The 14884-nt window shown below is 39.1% G+C and overlaps 2 protein-coding genes across 7 annotated transcripts in view; one reads left to right on the forward strand and one right to left on the reverse strand.

Annotated features, from left to right (window-relative positions):
• Window positions 1-9933, reverse strand: part of FTO (FTO alpha-ketoglutarate dependent dioxygenase) — a 232911-nt gene extending 222978 nt beyond the window's left edge. For all 3 annotated transcript variants that reach the window (XM_062007502.1, XM_062007503.1, XM_062007504.1), the window contains exon 1: window positions 9804-9933. In XM_062007502.1, coding sequence (XP_061863486.1) covers window positions 9804-9842 — 39 coding nt within the window. In that variant the 5' untranslated portion in view covers window positions 9843-9933. The remainder of the gene's footprint in view (window positions 1-9803) is intronic.
• Window positions 9934-10119: 186 nt separating this feature from the next.
• RPGRIP1L (RPGRIP1 like) overlaps window positions 10120-14884 on the forward strand; it is a 66643-nt gene continuing 61878 nt past the window's right edge. For all 4 annotated transcript variants that reach the window (XR_009819743.1, XM_010201051.2, XM_062007641.1 and 1 more), the window contains exons 1-2: window positions 10120-10175; window positions 14510-14601. Coding sequence is in view for 3 of the 4 variants with exons in the window: in XM_010201051.2 (XP_010199353.2) it covers window positions 14517-14601 (85 nt within the window). In the remaining variant the exon portion in view is untranslated. The remainder of the gene's footprint in view (window positions 10176-14509; window positions 14602-14884) is intronic.

The raw sequence follows: 14884 nt of genomic DNA on the forward strand, positions 1-14884 counted from the left end.
CCACGAAGCATAAAACTACTTGTCTGACACATATAGATGTATGCACATAGCACAAACTCTTTAAGGTAGGAACTATATCCATATGTCCTATTACATAAGTCATACTATTAATACTTTTCAAATCACAGAATTCCCAACCTACTGTCCTGACACAATGAATTGCTTTCAGGAAGCCAGAGCACAAAAATCATAATTCAACTTATTCTGAACTGATGGACAAATTTCAAAACTTCTCTAAATAAGCAAGAAGGTCTTATCTATAACAGAAATTATAAATTTGAGGAAAGCTCATCAATGTCTTTTACACTCTGTGAGGTTGGGAGAAAGAAAAAGCATACTTTGTCAGAGGACTTGCTTGGTTACACATACATTTTCCCCAGTTGCTTCCTCTCTTTCTATCATTCATGAGGTCCAAATCAATTCAGAAGCACTTCTGTATTTGGCTGAGATTTCCAGATCTTAAATTCCAGCTGTCCCTATTTCACTCTTCATTATTGAGGTGCATATTGCCACTGTACACATACTGCACTTCCTGACACCTTCACCAGCACACTTACATGCTGGCTATTTCAGGGAGTCAGTTCCTGTCCAAATGAACTGGATGCACCTACCACCTACATAACACTTAGCCAGGAAGAATATACTTCCCTTGAAAAGTTCACCTACCACCATCTTCAGGAAGCTCAAAAAGAAGCAAACCCACCAATATGGTACTCTTCTTACATCTCACACGCCAGAGGCAAAAGCTGAGCACTGAACACACCTAAAAGACAACTGCACACTGAACTAGTCCTAATAGTAAAAAACTCAAAAGAAAACAAAACAGTTTCTCTTCTCTATTACCAAAGATGCAAGGAGCCACACAATTGATACAACTCATCTCATGCTAAAAGATTGTCAAAGGAAAGTGAGAAACAGAACTGCCTTTTGGTCTTAGCTCCCATTAGGTGAGTTCCATTACAGTCTGTAAATATGAAATCTGAAATAACAAATTTTCTAAAAATTACCTTTTGGCTCCTACTTGGGTAAGAGACAGAAACAGATTTTTTTACTTTCCTAATAGCTGCAGTACATAAGATTTTTTTCTTCTACATTCCAGAAAAACTCCAGGCTTACTAATATAGTTTCAACCTCATCAGAACTTCAGTTTAATCTCCAGTAACTTTATAGTGTCTACTAAAACACATCACTTACATGGTCTGAGAATAAAGGAAACACTCTAAATCTGTCTCACTGGAACACCTTTCCACAACTTTTCTGTGGAAATGTCTTGCAAATGTTATGTTTGACAATGCTCATTTTGTTTGAAAAAGTTTATTAGAGACTTCTGTCTAAACTCTGACTCTAAATAAGCTTTCCAACTCAGAAAGATGGTCATTCCACTGTTGTTTATATGTAGTTCATGATGAAAGCCCCAAATAACCTTGTTCTAAATAGTTTCTTTGTATTAAATGATTTAGATTCCAGATAATGAAGTATTTCCTACAAGCATAAGGGCATCACTGCCTGTTACAATAGTGTAATTTAAATTAGAAGTAAACATAGAAGAAAATCAGTGGAGAATATAGCCAAATAAAAATTGTTTGCAGATCTATAAGCTGTTGTATAATTAATTTGCATAACTCCATCCTTGTGTATACAATCTTCAGTCAGTCCTTTCCAAACACAAATGTATGTTTCAACAGACTCATTGCTTTGAGACAAAACTCAGACTTTTTTAAAGTTTCTTGCCCAACTTCAGGGCACATTCAATATCAATAGGTGGTCTTCTCAAGGCTTGTGAAAATTCTACCTATTTCCACTACTAAATGTGTATTTGAACATGAACTGTACCAGTTAAACTATTAGAAGTATACTTGAGGTGTATGGTTCTGCAAAGCAGTAATAGTAAAGTTTTCTAATCTCAAAGTTGCTTAAACTTACATTTTTTTTGAGGTGAAAACTTTATCTGATCTTGAACTCCATTTTTCCCCAAAAAGCATGTACAATGTTACATTCATGATCTTTCTCTCTCAAAATCCAGTGTGTGAAGTTTTCGCATTCAAACCGAGGACATGGTCTGCATCAGAAGTGGGAATCTTTTGGCACTATAGACTGGAGTCTCTCTTGTGAATTACAGGTAGAACTTTCAGTAACTTTAGTGTCTGTACAGAAATAGGCAAATCAGATGCTGAATTTATTTTTATGAGATGTTTGACTTCAATAAAATTCTAAACCTTAGAACAGAATCAGCAACATATTTTAATCAAGTACCTTTTCAAGTATTCACTGCATGAAGTACCAGTTGCCTGGGGGTTATGAAATAATACTAAAAACTTTATAATCATTCATTGATTTAGTTTTGAGCATAGTATATCATTTAAATCCAATGGGAACATAAAGAGCTATTTGTGAGGTCAACCACAGTACAGACAGAGGCTGACATGATATCGATGGTAAGGTGGAAAGAAATTGCCAAATACAGCAGATCAATACCTCGTTTCACTGTTACAGCCTTCTGGAGACATAAAATATCTATCTTTACAGCTACGAAAATAATAATAATGAAAGTGGGAGATAAATGCTTCCCTCAAGGTAAACTATTTGATTAGCTAAGGGCAAAGGTGACAATAGCAGTTACACTAAAGTAACTTTACAGTCTTAAATAAAAATGGTGGGATGAGCAGCAGATGAAAGGGCAAAATGAACCCGAACACGTTCTAGGAGATAAAGATGTAATTCTTTTAGAAAGTGGTGTAGCATGTGTACAAAGGCAAAACCCTGTTAAGCTAAATAAGGCTGAAGTGAGTTTCCTCTCATAGCAAAACACAAGTAACTAGAAAAACCACTGTTTTGAAATAACAGCACTATCATTTTCTATCCACAAGGCTTCAAAGACATGATTGTCTGTCCCATACTTTAAATGTCAATAAATATTCAAAACCATGCTTTGCACTTCATTAGTGAGCCTAACAGCATAGAGTAATATACTATAGTGCTTTTCAGTCTCTACTGAAGAGGTTCATTTTATATTTTGGATGCTCTTGGTCATTAAAGGTTAATTAAATAATTTAAGTAACAGATGAATTATTAAAAGCATGAGTGCCCAACCCTGCCTCAGCTGAAGGCTGTAGAAGTTTGGTCACTGACTGCATTGGAACAGAAACAAGCTTTAGGCATCCTTTCAGCACCCTATGGTCTGTCTAGTTTTTACCGAGTCAGATGAAACAGAATCCTACCTGTTGTATGCATTTCTAGCCTGCTGTCTTGAAAATTATAGTAAAGAGGCACAAGTCATTGCTAGACCACTCTCCATCATCTTTAATAAGTCATGGAGAACAGGAGAGGTGCCTGAGAACTGGAGGAATGCAAAGGTCCAGTCTTCATAAAAGGGAAGACGGAGGACGCAGGTAACTACAGACCAGTCAGCCTCACCTGCATCCCTGGAAAGCTGATGTTACAACTTATCCAGGGAACTATCCTCAGACAACTTAAAGGACAAGAGTGTCATTAGGAGCAGTTAACACAGTTTTACCAAAAGGAAGTCATGTTTGACCAACTTGATAGCCTTTTCTGAAGGCATAACCAGGTGGATAGATGGTGGTAGTGCACAGGACATGGTTTATCTTGATTTCATGAAAGCGTTTCACACTGTTTCCCACAGCATCCTCACAGCAAAACTGAGAAAGTGTGGGCTGGATGCTCAGATATTGAGATGGATTGTTAACTGGTTGAAGAAGAGATCAGAGACCTGTAAGCAATGGGCCAGGGTCTAGTTTGCCTTTAAGATCATCAAGATCAACCACTAACATAACACCCCATCACTAAACTAAACCATATCCCTCAGTACTTCATCTATGCCTTTTTTTAATATCTCTAGGGATAGTGACTCCACTATCTCCATGAATCAGTGTTTTCACTACCCATTCTCCTCACATCCTTAGCTCCAAGATCTTAAAAGATTCTGATATGTGAAGTATAGATCTGCTGTTATTTACAGCAAAAACAAGAAACTGAATGTAAAACAACATGTTTAATAAATCTGCAGAGCCTAAAGTACCAATATAATTCAGAGCAGCAAGATAGACATGCACTTCTTAATTAAGTGGGTGATGTTCTAGTTAAAACAAAAAGACAACCCTGGGCCATAGCTAAGATTAAGCACGCACTCCTGCAAAGAAGCTCCTACTACTATGAATACAAAGGCTTTAAATCACAAAAAATAAACCATCTAATGGTCTGTATTCAATAGTAAGTAGAAAGTCAGGATACAGACTGATTTGGATTAACACTTTTTCAGTTATAACAAGTAATTTTACAGAGGATTAGTATCTTGATGGTCTGATCAATACTAGGCAGTGCTGCTATTACAGATGAAGAGAAAATTACCCCTCCAGTAATAAAGTGTGTATGTCTTGGTTCTCCTTCATTTGCCAAGTCCATTACTGTAATGGTTCCAGCATTAGCAGCTGAGGCAATTTAAGCAGCAGGAATGTGATGAATTTAAAAGTAAGGAACATTTGCCACTCATTCTTTCTTGTATTTTATACTTCATATGCAAGGCTTCTACCTGACCATTTCCAATGTACAAATCATGTGTTATGTGACTATCAACACTATTTCTTAATTATTGTCTCATTAATAATGAGAAGGGCCAATAATGTGATTACCACAAAAATTGCTGCTGGCATATTGGCTGCTGATTCTGCTAAAACCTGCACACCATTTACCTAAGCAGAAATATGACATGACAAGAAGCTTATTTAACTGCATCTAAGCTGTTTCATTAACTTTAATTTTCCGAAATACAACTTCTAAAAGAATTTATTTAATCTGTCAATTAGAAAATTTTGCATGTTTTTATATCTTGAGGCAGAATAATATCAGGAAACAAGAAACTTGATATTTGAACAAAATATGATGATAAGACAATGTTGAAGTCCACATACTTCATTGCATGGTATGGGTGACGTTCTTGAGCATTAATCCTAAAATACTCCCCTGTTCTTAAGTGCTCTGCGAATAAAATTTATCTGTGAGTACTAATACGTTGTATCAACTTATTTTATGTGTAAAAATATATTATTTTCCAGACAGGGAAACTAAGGATGATATGGGAAATATGACTTTCATTGAAGTCTCAACCAAAATACTCTATATTTCCTTTTCCTCCTTGTAAATAAAATACATGTAAAGCTTTGCGTTATTTAAAGCTTTATATGTCCTTGCCACTTTGTCTAACATGTCTCTCAAATGTGAAATTGCAAATGAATATCTTTGTAAAAGCCCTTGTGAATATTCAGATATGTGCATATTGATTAATTTATTATTTGTATAGCAGTAACTTTATTGGATTGGGGTCCCAGTTGTGCTGGGGGCTGTACAAACATAACAATAATGTCTGTGGAATGCATTCTCTGTAGCTAGTTCTGGTAATGTGAATTAGCATAAACAGCTACATAATGTAATTGTGAACTGGACTTAGTAGTCTATTCCAAAGACACATAATCCTTTTGAAGTACAAGAAAAAAAACCTGCAGGCTAGCTTTCACAAGGTAATAACACGGAGTCTTAATGTGTAAAGAGGGCAGCAGGAAGAATTTAAAGCTAGTTACTAGAATTTGGCATCTGTCACACTGAAACTTAGTCAAAGTTTTTGGTTTTTAAGTAAGTCTTGAGAAGAGTCTTTCATTGAAGATCAGCTTCTCTAATGTGCTGAGTTTGTGTGGTGCTGCTTCTGGTAAAAGAGGAGGGACTGCAATGGAGAGACTGCAGTGATGGCCCCTGTAAGAAGTAGCTGGAAAATTCCCCCATCTGTAAATCAGACCCACCTCTGGGGCTGAGCCAACTGAGTGCCTCTGTAGCCACTTTTTAAGAAGGAAAAGAAGTGGGCTGAAGGTGGTGGAAGGAGTTGGATGAGAGAAAAGGGACCATGCAGATACCAAGATGGAGAGGGGATGGTATGCCAGAGCAGAGGCCCCCTGCATCCCATGGTGAGATGGCAGCTGTCCCCCTGCAACTCATGGAGCACAATGGTGGAGCTTAGATCCGCCAGCAGCTCATGGAGGACTCCGCACCAGGGATGGTGACTGTGCCCAGAGCTGTAACTCTGTGGGGAGGTGGCGTTGGAGTAGAATGTGCTGGCAGTTGTGCCACCACAGAGGAGTCCCACACTGGAGTTGTGAAGAGCTGCAGCCCTTGGGAAGTACTCACACTGGAGAGGCTCATCAAAGACTGTGTCTGTGGTAGAGACTTGTCTTGAAGCAGGGGAAGAATGCAAGGAGTCCTTCTCCTCTGAGAAGAAAGAAGCAGCAGAGGCTATTTGTGATGGACCACGACCCTCCTTCCCTGCCCCTCTGTGCTGTTGATGGAGGAGGAGATACAGATATTGGGAGCAGGGAGTTGAGCCTGGGAAGAGCAGAGGGGTGGAGAAAGAAGGTCTTAAAGAGCTGTATGTATTTTTTTTCCATCATCTTGCTCTGTGGTTGCTTTCTGTCTGTTCTGTTTCTAGTTGGTGGTGGATTAAACTGATTTCATTTTCCTCCCTAAATTGAGTAGTCAAGTCTGTTTTACCCAGAACCATGACTGGCAGTGTGTTTCTGCCCTTCTCTCAGTCCACAAAGCCCATAGTTATCTTTTCTCCTATCTTGATGGGGCCTTCACCATCCCACTATACAGGGTGGTGGGGTGTGACAAGCAAGCAGTTGCAGGTGCCTCATTGCCAGCTGGGTTTCAACAGCTTTCTTCACAAGTTTAAATGAAGAAAACAGTCAACCAAATAAGAGGTTTAAGTTTGGTTTTATGTTATATGGTACTTTTTCTTCACTCAGACAAAAACAAACAAACAAAAAAAGCTGAACAAAACTCTGATCAACATTGTGAAGAAACTGAAGTGACTATAAACTGCACTAATTAAAACTGAATTCTAGGGCAAAAGAAGTAAAACACATCCTCAGTGGACTGTTTCATTAAAATTCCTTTCCTGGTAATGAGCAACATCTACTCCAACAGTCTTACTTTTATGCACAGAAGTAATATTTGCAATGGGGAAAGCCAGAGAAGCTGATGGCACACAGCATTTTTAAAGATGTCTTTAGAAACTTCAGAATAATCTTATTTTGCTCTCTATTTAAGACTCAGAGATATATTCCACAGGACACTAACATCCCCAACATGCTGTTTAATGCAGCTGAGTAATTAATTTCTGGCTATTTTTTCCCCAACTTCTTTCAGGCCCTCTTCCCAGGAAAGAATTAGTGTCCTCCTCCTCTTGTGTTTGGAATACAAAGTACTAGAATAAACAATCTCATTTATGTTACACACTCAATCTTAATCCAATTGAGCAATCGGGGAAGTGAAAGTTGCTGTATAACACACTGAAATCAAAACAATTTCTACCATACATGCTTGGAACAGAAATATTCTATAACAGTATAAATCAAAACTTGCTATGCATATGAAAATTAGAGAAAAAACATCTTATCACATATAAGAAACGTACTGCATAATTACAAAGGAAAAGCTAGTCACTGTGGTTCTGATCAACAACATTTAACTGTACACAGTTATAGCAAACAAGAACTTTTACTCAGGATTTCATTCTCCAGAACAGAGACATTGCCAGGAGATACATAATCCAAACTAGTTTTTCTGTCCAACCACTTCCTTCTCATTAGTAGGCCTCATAAATCTTACTCTCCAGAAGAAGCTGGGTTAACCTCACTATTAGTTGGTTTGCTATGAAATATTTTGATCAGGATCTAAATGGAAGTCTTGGCAAAACTACTACAATAAATACACGTTTCCTTTGCCTTCCATATTTCTTATGTGAGCAACAGAAGCAAACAATGGTTAAACTTAGGGACTGAAGATTTAATTACCTTAGTGCCAGGAGTCCAATGATTACATTTCCAATGAAGTTGTATAACACGCATTGGTGAATGCTTCTATGAAAACAATGTGTACCTGTCCTCTTGCATAACAAGCCCTCTTCTTCCAATTGTTGTCTTCTCCTTTGGTATTCTTTATTCTAAAATGTTCTATAAGCTACTTTGATTTAATTTTCAATATACTCAAAGCTTCTCTTAAGCAGTATCCAACACACAACATTCCCCTAGTGTTCATACATTAAGTTCTCTATAAACATCTCATGTTCTTAATTTTGATCCTTCTCTGCTTATGCACCTCACATCTAGATGTATCTAAGGCAGTACTCTCTCACTATAGCTTCCTCGAGCTTTTACACATTGTTTTTACCTCTTCAGGAGCCTACAACATTTGCCAATATAATTCACAGTTCCATCCTCTTAATCTCTCACATATATGCTGGAATTATCTTACTCTTCTAATGCAACTGGTTCACAAGTACATTTGAGATGCACTGCAAAGACAAAAGCCTTTAGATGGACAGCATAAACATATAGGCTTAAAAACATGGATTGGGTGGGTGTTTTTTACAACATGATTCCATTGGATTAGGTGGGAGAACTCATATCTGCACATATTTTCACATACATAGAAAAAGCACAACACAAACAAAACACTGAAGGTACTGTCCTTCAGTAATGAGGGGCAGCAGAAAGGTTAATTACAAAATGATCTCGTTGTCCTTAAAGAATTTAAGAATTTCACAACTGTGAACAGGCTTCAAAGTTACTTTTTCTATTAAAACTTAGGTCAAACCTTTTCCCTACCACTAAAGTGAAATAACTTTTAAACAGTAAATTAACAGCAATACCAAACACAGTATGTTCTGTATGCAAGAACAGATGAGCATTACCATCTTAGAGAGCTCTTACTAAATTTATAATGCATTTAACCTTCCTTTCATTAACATCACTAAAATCAACTTTATGCTTTCAAACAAGTAACTTACTGCTCCTCTGTAGTGTTATTGTGTACACAAATTCAGCAGAGGAACAACAATCACTGAGAACTGCAGTCAAACATTGTATATTGCAGTATAAACACAACCTTCAAAAGCACCTGGAACAGCAAAACAATCAGCACTGCTGTTTGCTTACACAGTGTCCTCTCATCTTCAGCGTAAGCATGTAACAGTATCACATCTAAACACATTATAAAGCTGTAGGAGACTTTGAGATATTGATATTAAGCTTCGCACAAAGTATGTGTACTTTGAAATTTGAAGATTAAAGTGTACATCATCTCACTGAGACTGTTTTGACAAAAATGAATACACATGTGTAACTTCTCTCACGTACTGTAGCACTCCTTTTAAAACCGAAACATCTTTCCCTGATGGCAAAGCCTTTATCACTTAGCTACAGCTGTATTAGGTTCCCCACTTTAAAGGGAAGATTTGCAGGTTAGTGAGAGCACGGCTGCTAAGCCAGCCTGGCCCTAGGCAGACCTCAGCCGTGCCAAGTGGCCACCAGCCCTCGTGCACCGTCCTGGCAGCCATCAGGCCGCAGCCCGAGGCCCGGGCCGCTCCCCCACAGCCGCGAGGGGAGGGCAGGCTCCGGCCAGGGCTGGTGCTGCTGCCGGCCTCCCGCTGCTGCTCGGACACGCGCTGAACCACGCGTCCGTTACCAGCGCGCGGCAGGCGACCGGCAGCAGCCCGGCCGGGTAACGCCGCAGGTAGCGCACTGCTCGGGTTACTTCCCTCTCACAGGAAACTTCACGGCAGCATCGGAGACCCTGCACACGGAGCTCCCGCACCAGCACGGGAGCTGCCGAAGCCAAGGCGGGCTTGCTCTGCCCTCTAAGCAGCTCCACCAGCCGCGCACCAGTCGCAGGAACGAGAGCTCGCCATGGACTCACTTATTAGGGCTGAATGGAACTGGGAAGTAAAGAAAAAATACCTTCAAATCTTTCTCCCGCTCTCCTGCTCTTCTCTTCATGATAATGCCTCAGCCAGTGGCTCACCTGAAGAAGCAAGCAGAACGAGTCGTTCTCTCTCGGCTGCTTCGTGCAGCTCCTACGAGCAGCAGCTTGAGACGCAGCCTGCAGAGCGACTACAAAGCCCGGCAGACACCGCGGCAGAAGAGCAGGGAGCAGGTACGGAACTGCGCTGTAGTCCCGCCAGTAATAGGCGAGCGGTAGTCGGGCCGCCCCCGAACTACAGCTCCCAGCAGACAGCAGGGCCCCGAGCCCCGGAAGTGGAAGGGTTTCGTTAGCAACAGGAGCAGACACTATCGGGATGCGGAGGGAGGACATAGGGCTGAGAGGGAGCCGTGAGTATGGGGGAAGGTTTTCCTCCTCTTGGGCACGGCGGGGGGAGGACAATGATGCTGGAGCTGCTCAGGGGAATATGGTGCTGTGTCGCCAGCCCGGGGAGCTGGAGTCGCCAAGAAGCGCGGCTGGCGGGGATCGGTCCCCTCCCGGCCTGGGGCCGCGCTGCTGAAGCGGATGTTTCAGATCTGTAAGGCTCCCTCGCTCGCAGCTTACTGCCCATGAGAATAGGCAAATACCACACCGAGTTTCTAAAAGTTGCCCCTATATCTCTCCTCAGTCATAGTCTCTGTTAGGCATGTAAAAGGGCTGCTGGACTCAAGTGGGAGTTGTGGTCCTGTGCTCCGAGGCGGGTAAAACCAGAGAGTGCAGGCATTCCTTCAAGAGGCAAACGCTCCCTCTTCTTGCGCTCTCCGGTGCTGGAAATTTTTCTCAGACATGACAGAGCTGAAGAAAAATTTGGAAAGCGTTTGTAAAATATATTGAAGGCAAGACACCGTTGGTTTGATTTTTTTTTTTTCAGTGTTACAGGGGGACTAAAAGGTCAGAGACATGTTTCTTCCATATCTTGCCTTTCCAACTCCTAAAACTCGGAGTACTGCAACAGATGAAGTTTGAAAGATGATATGTGTATATACATGTACCAAATAATAAATATTTTAGGATATAAGCCGAGCAGAGTGTAAACTCTTATCTTCAGGAATCAACAGAGGAGGAATGTAGCTGGAAATACTTTGTGATAGGCTAGGATAGGTGGGTTGTCTGTCTCTCCTCCTACAAGTAGGGTGGGATTTTAAAACAAAAACATTGTCTTGTTCATGGCCAAAATTCATTAAATCTAAATCTATGTTGAAACAATTAAGTGTTGTAATTTCCAAGTTTTCACTGGAAAATATTCTAGGCCCACTGACTAGAAATTTAAGTAATCCCTTCTCAGTTTTTCTACATCTGAATGATGTTGGTAGAACGATTACTTCTCTGAGTTATATCTAAGAATTTGGACCTAAAGCATGAACTTTGATACTTACTGTCTGGTCTTGCATAACATTGCAAACTTGTATGCAGTGTTTTTTTAGTAATTTGTCAGATACAGGTGGTGATAGCACCAGTTTTGTAAGTAGCCCTGTGTATAATGAAGTTAGTTTCTTTAGCTTGGGTAACTATAACTCAAATTCTTGCTTATATTAAACTTCAAATTCTTATAGGTTAATTTTATAGAGATGGAAATTTTTCCTCTCTTTGTATGTGAAGTTCTTTTTTCTTGTTTTTTAGGAACAAGGTGTGCTGAAGTGACTGTAGGGTAACCTTTCTTGTAAATAAAACCTACATTGTTGAGGTACAGCATGGCATGTGGGTCTGTCCAGATGGAAATACAAAGATATATGTCTTTTGCTTTATTATACTTTATCTTAGGATATACTAAGTCTAAAGTACAATTGCTTTCTACAGTGTTGCTGTAGAATTTTGTCAGATTTAATCACTTTAGAAATGCTATCCAAAGAAATAATATGGAACTACGAGGAGAAATCTCACATGCTTTTAGAAATAATTCTGGAAGTGTGGACTGCAAGGAAAGTAATTTTGTTTAAGCATGTGATTGACACTGAGGTAGTAGTCAAAAAGTAGCTGTAACATATGTAAAACATTTGCTATTTGAAGTGTTCTGTCTCTGAGAAGATGCGTTAATTACAGTTGTGGATGATTATTTGAGACATAGGTGTCTCTTTAGTTACTTATGAGGCAAATAAACAGCCAAGCCAAAATGTAAATCTGTAACTTTATTCTTCATCCCTAAAACCAGTAGGCAGGTTTGTACTGCCTCTATTTAAAAAGCTTTTTTTTTCACCTATAGATACTTAATTTCCATTACTTTGTAATGAACACTTACTTTTGAAAATTTCACCCTTAAGTTTTTGAGGCTTCACATTTATAGCAGCTTTATTTTGACACTTGTCTTCAAGTCATGTAATGTTGCCAATAAAAACTATCTTTCATGTAGAGCCCTGCTGTATTTGTTTGTTTACAACTTAAGTATTTCAGTATTCTTGTGGCAGCCAGTAATGAGTTACTACAGGCAAGGGGTTGTTTATTTAAGGAACAAGCATGTGTTGTTTTGTCTTTGGGTTTTTTTGAATGAATGGATTTCTCTCACACTGAAAATAACAGGTAGATTTCAGTGTCAAAGTTTCTTTAGCAAGTGACAAATACTAAACAACAGTAATGTTTGCCTGTGCCTGTTATTGGGCTAGAATTTTTGCAGCTTGATTTTGATAGGCTACAAACTTTGAAGAGTCATACTAATGAAATATGTGTTTAGCTCATGGCCTCTGAAATGTAAAAAAAAAAACCTGTCATTTTTCATTTGTGACAACTACATTCTAGAAAGACATAAAGGTAGCATCTTCTCCTTGCTACCATCATGAACCAAATTCGGATTGATCATCTAGAGCTAAAAGTTTCTATTTCACTTTAATCTCAGTTGCTTTAGAGATATTGATACACTGACATATAATTGATGTCTTCAATAGTTAATCTAGACCTGAGTAAAGTCAATGACTGCAGATAATGCTAATTTAACAAATTGCAAGAAAGTTCTGAGATATTTGCATGGATAACACAAGAAGAGACAAGGACATTGAGAAGCTGGATTCCAGTTAATATTTGTCTGTCATTAGAGTTGTGCCATTGGTTATGTCAGGTCAGGCATTCCAACAGTTGTGACAAGGAAACGTTTGTTCCATGTAAAGGAAAAATATGTTCAGATTGTTATAAACAGTGAAAGCTGAAAATAATACTTTATCTGAAAGTTTGGTGATGAAATACCAAAAGACTGAAAGCAAGATTGTCTTGCTGGAAAATAAACTTTCATTAATCCTTTTGTTTCCTTTTGGACAAAGCCATAAGGTAACTTGTTTGTGATAGAAGACTTCACTAGTAGATGAAGGTGTCAGTCTTTAGTGGCACTTCTGATTGTGACAGATTTAACAGATACTTCTTGCAATGTCTGTGGATTATATTTTGTCACTTCTATCCTCTGATTCAGGTGTTTAGTAACATCACTGTTAATTTCCCAATGCTTTCATAGATGTTTTTGGGCTCACTAAGGATTTATATCACCTGAAGAGTGTAGTAACAGGAGAAAAAAAGATGGTCCAAAGGAGTTCATGACTCTTTTCTTGCCATTCCAGCCTTTCTTGAGTCTATGACCAACATCTGCACTGGAAGAAAAGAAAGAAAAACTAGTCATTAACAAGTATCTTCATGTATTACACTGGAGCAAATGTAGTAGTTTCTCACATTAATACTTTCCTAATCTCACTTTGTCATGAAGCTAAGCTCTCTCTTGCCTCAAGAAAGAAATGTGTTCAGATTTATGAGAATCACTCATCAGAGAGCCTCTTTCTTAGAAAGTAATTTCTCTTATGACAATGATCAAAATAAGACTTAAGAGAAAGTTAGGCAACACTGAAAGGACTTCATAACCTTTAGCATCTTTTTCAAACAGTCCCATTCAAAATGTGGAAGATGGCATAACTCATCTACCAGTTGATGCCTTAAGCTTTGACCTGTCATAAAAGGAAGAAACAAAAAATTAAACAAACAGCTCTCTCTCACATGTATTTAGAAATATAGTCTTAGCCCAAAGATTGCTGAAGACACAGAACTACAACTTTGAAAAACTAATTCTTTGCACATTAACTGCAGTGAAGCTATTGCATAGGAAAGAGGCCATATTTTGTCCACAGACTAAAACTGGTACAATGTTAAACTTGAAATTTTAGATTGTCCTCTGAGCAATACATTTGAGATGGGAGAATTTGTGAGAACTGGGGCTGTTTAGTCTAGAAAAAAAGGAGACTGAGGGGAGATCTTATTAACATTTACATATATCTAAAGGGTGGGTGTCAGGAGGTTGGGACATCCCTTTTTTCTATAGTTGCTAGCAACATGACAAGGGGTAATGGGATGAAGCTGGAACACAAAAAGTTCCACTTAAATATAAGAAAAAACTATTTTCCTGTGAGGGTGAGGGAGCCCTGGCACAGGCTGCCCAGAGGGGTTGTGGAGGCTCCTTCCTTGGAGGTCTTCAAGACCCACCTGAACATGTTCCTATGCAACCTGATCTAGGTGAACCTGCTTCTGCAGAGGGGTTGGACTAGATGATCTCTAAAAGTGCCTTCCAACCCCTACCATTCTATGATTCTGTGATGTACGAGTCTGTCATATCAGTGAACCTGCCCTTTTCCCTTCATTTGGTATGATACATTGTAGTTTACCTGAGTCTTGCAGTTGAAGTTACAATTGAAGAATTTCATTTGGATTTTGTTGTCCATAGATAAGACATGTCTGTTCCAGCTGATGAAACTGTGGGGGACCTGCCTGTGAGAGATGTAGGTCTGACTGTAGCTGGAATTGGGGGATTTAAAGGTTTGTACCAGCTGCTGTTTATTAAAATTACAGACTTTGATCAGTGGCTTCTTTAGTGTCTTTCTAAAAATGCTTCTGACATTCTCACTTACAAGATTCAGTTCAAATGCCATTCAAAATCTGGATTAAATTCTAAAGGATACTATGACCCATTCTGTGATCTTGTTGCTTGTTATAAGAGGGGAGTTGCTGTGAGATGTGGAAAAACTGGAAATCTCACTGAGCTCATCCCTCTAGAAGGAAGAATTGTTTTGTTGAATCGAGGAAGAGACAAGACCCATTT

The sequence above is a fragment of the Colius striatus genome, chromosome 14 (genome assembly GCF_028858725.1).
Source record: "Colius striatus isolate bColStr4 chromosome 14, bColStr4.1.hap1, whole genome shotgun sequence".
Taxonomy (NCBI): Eukaryota; Metazoa; Chordata; class Aves; order Coliiformes; family Coliidae; genus Colius; species Colius striatus.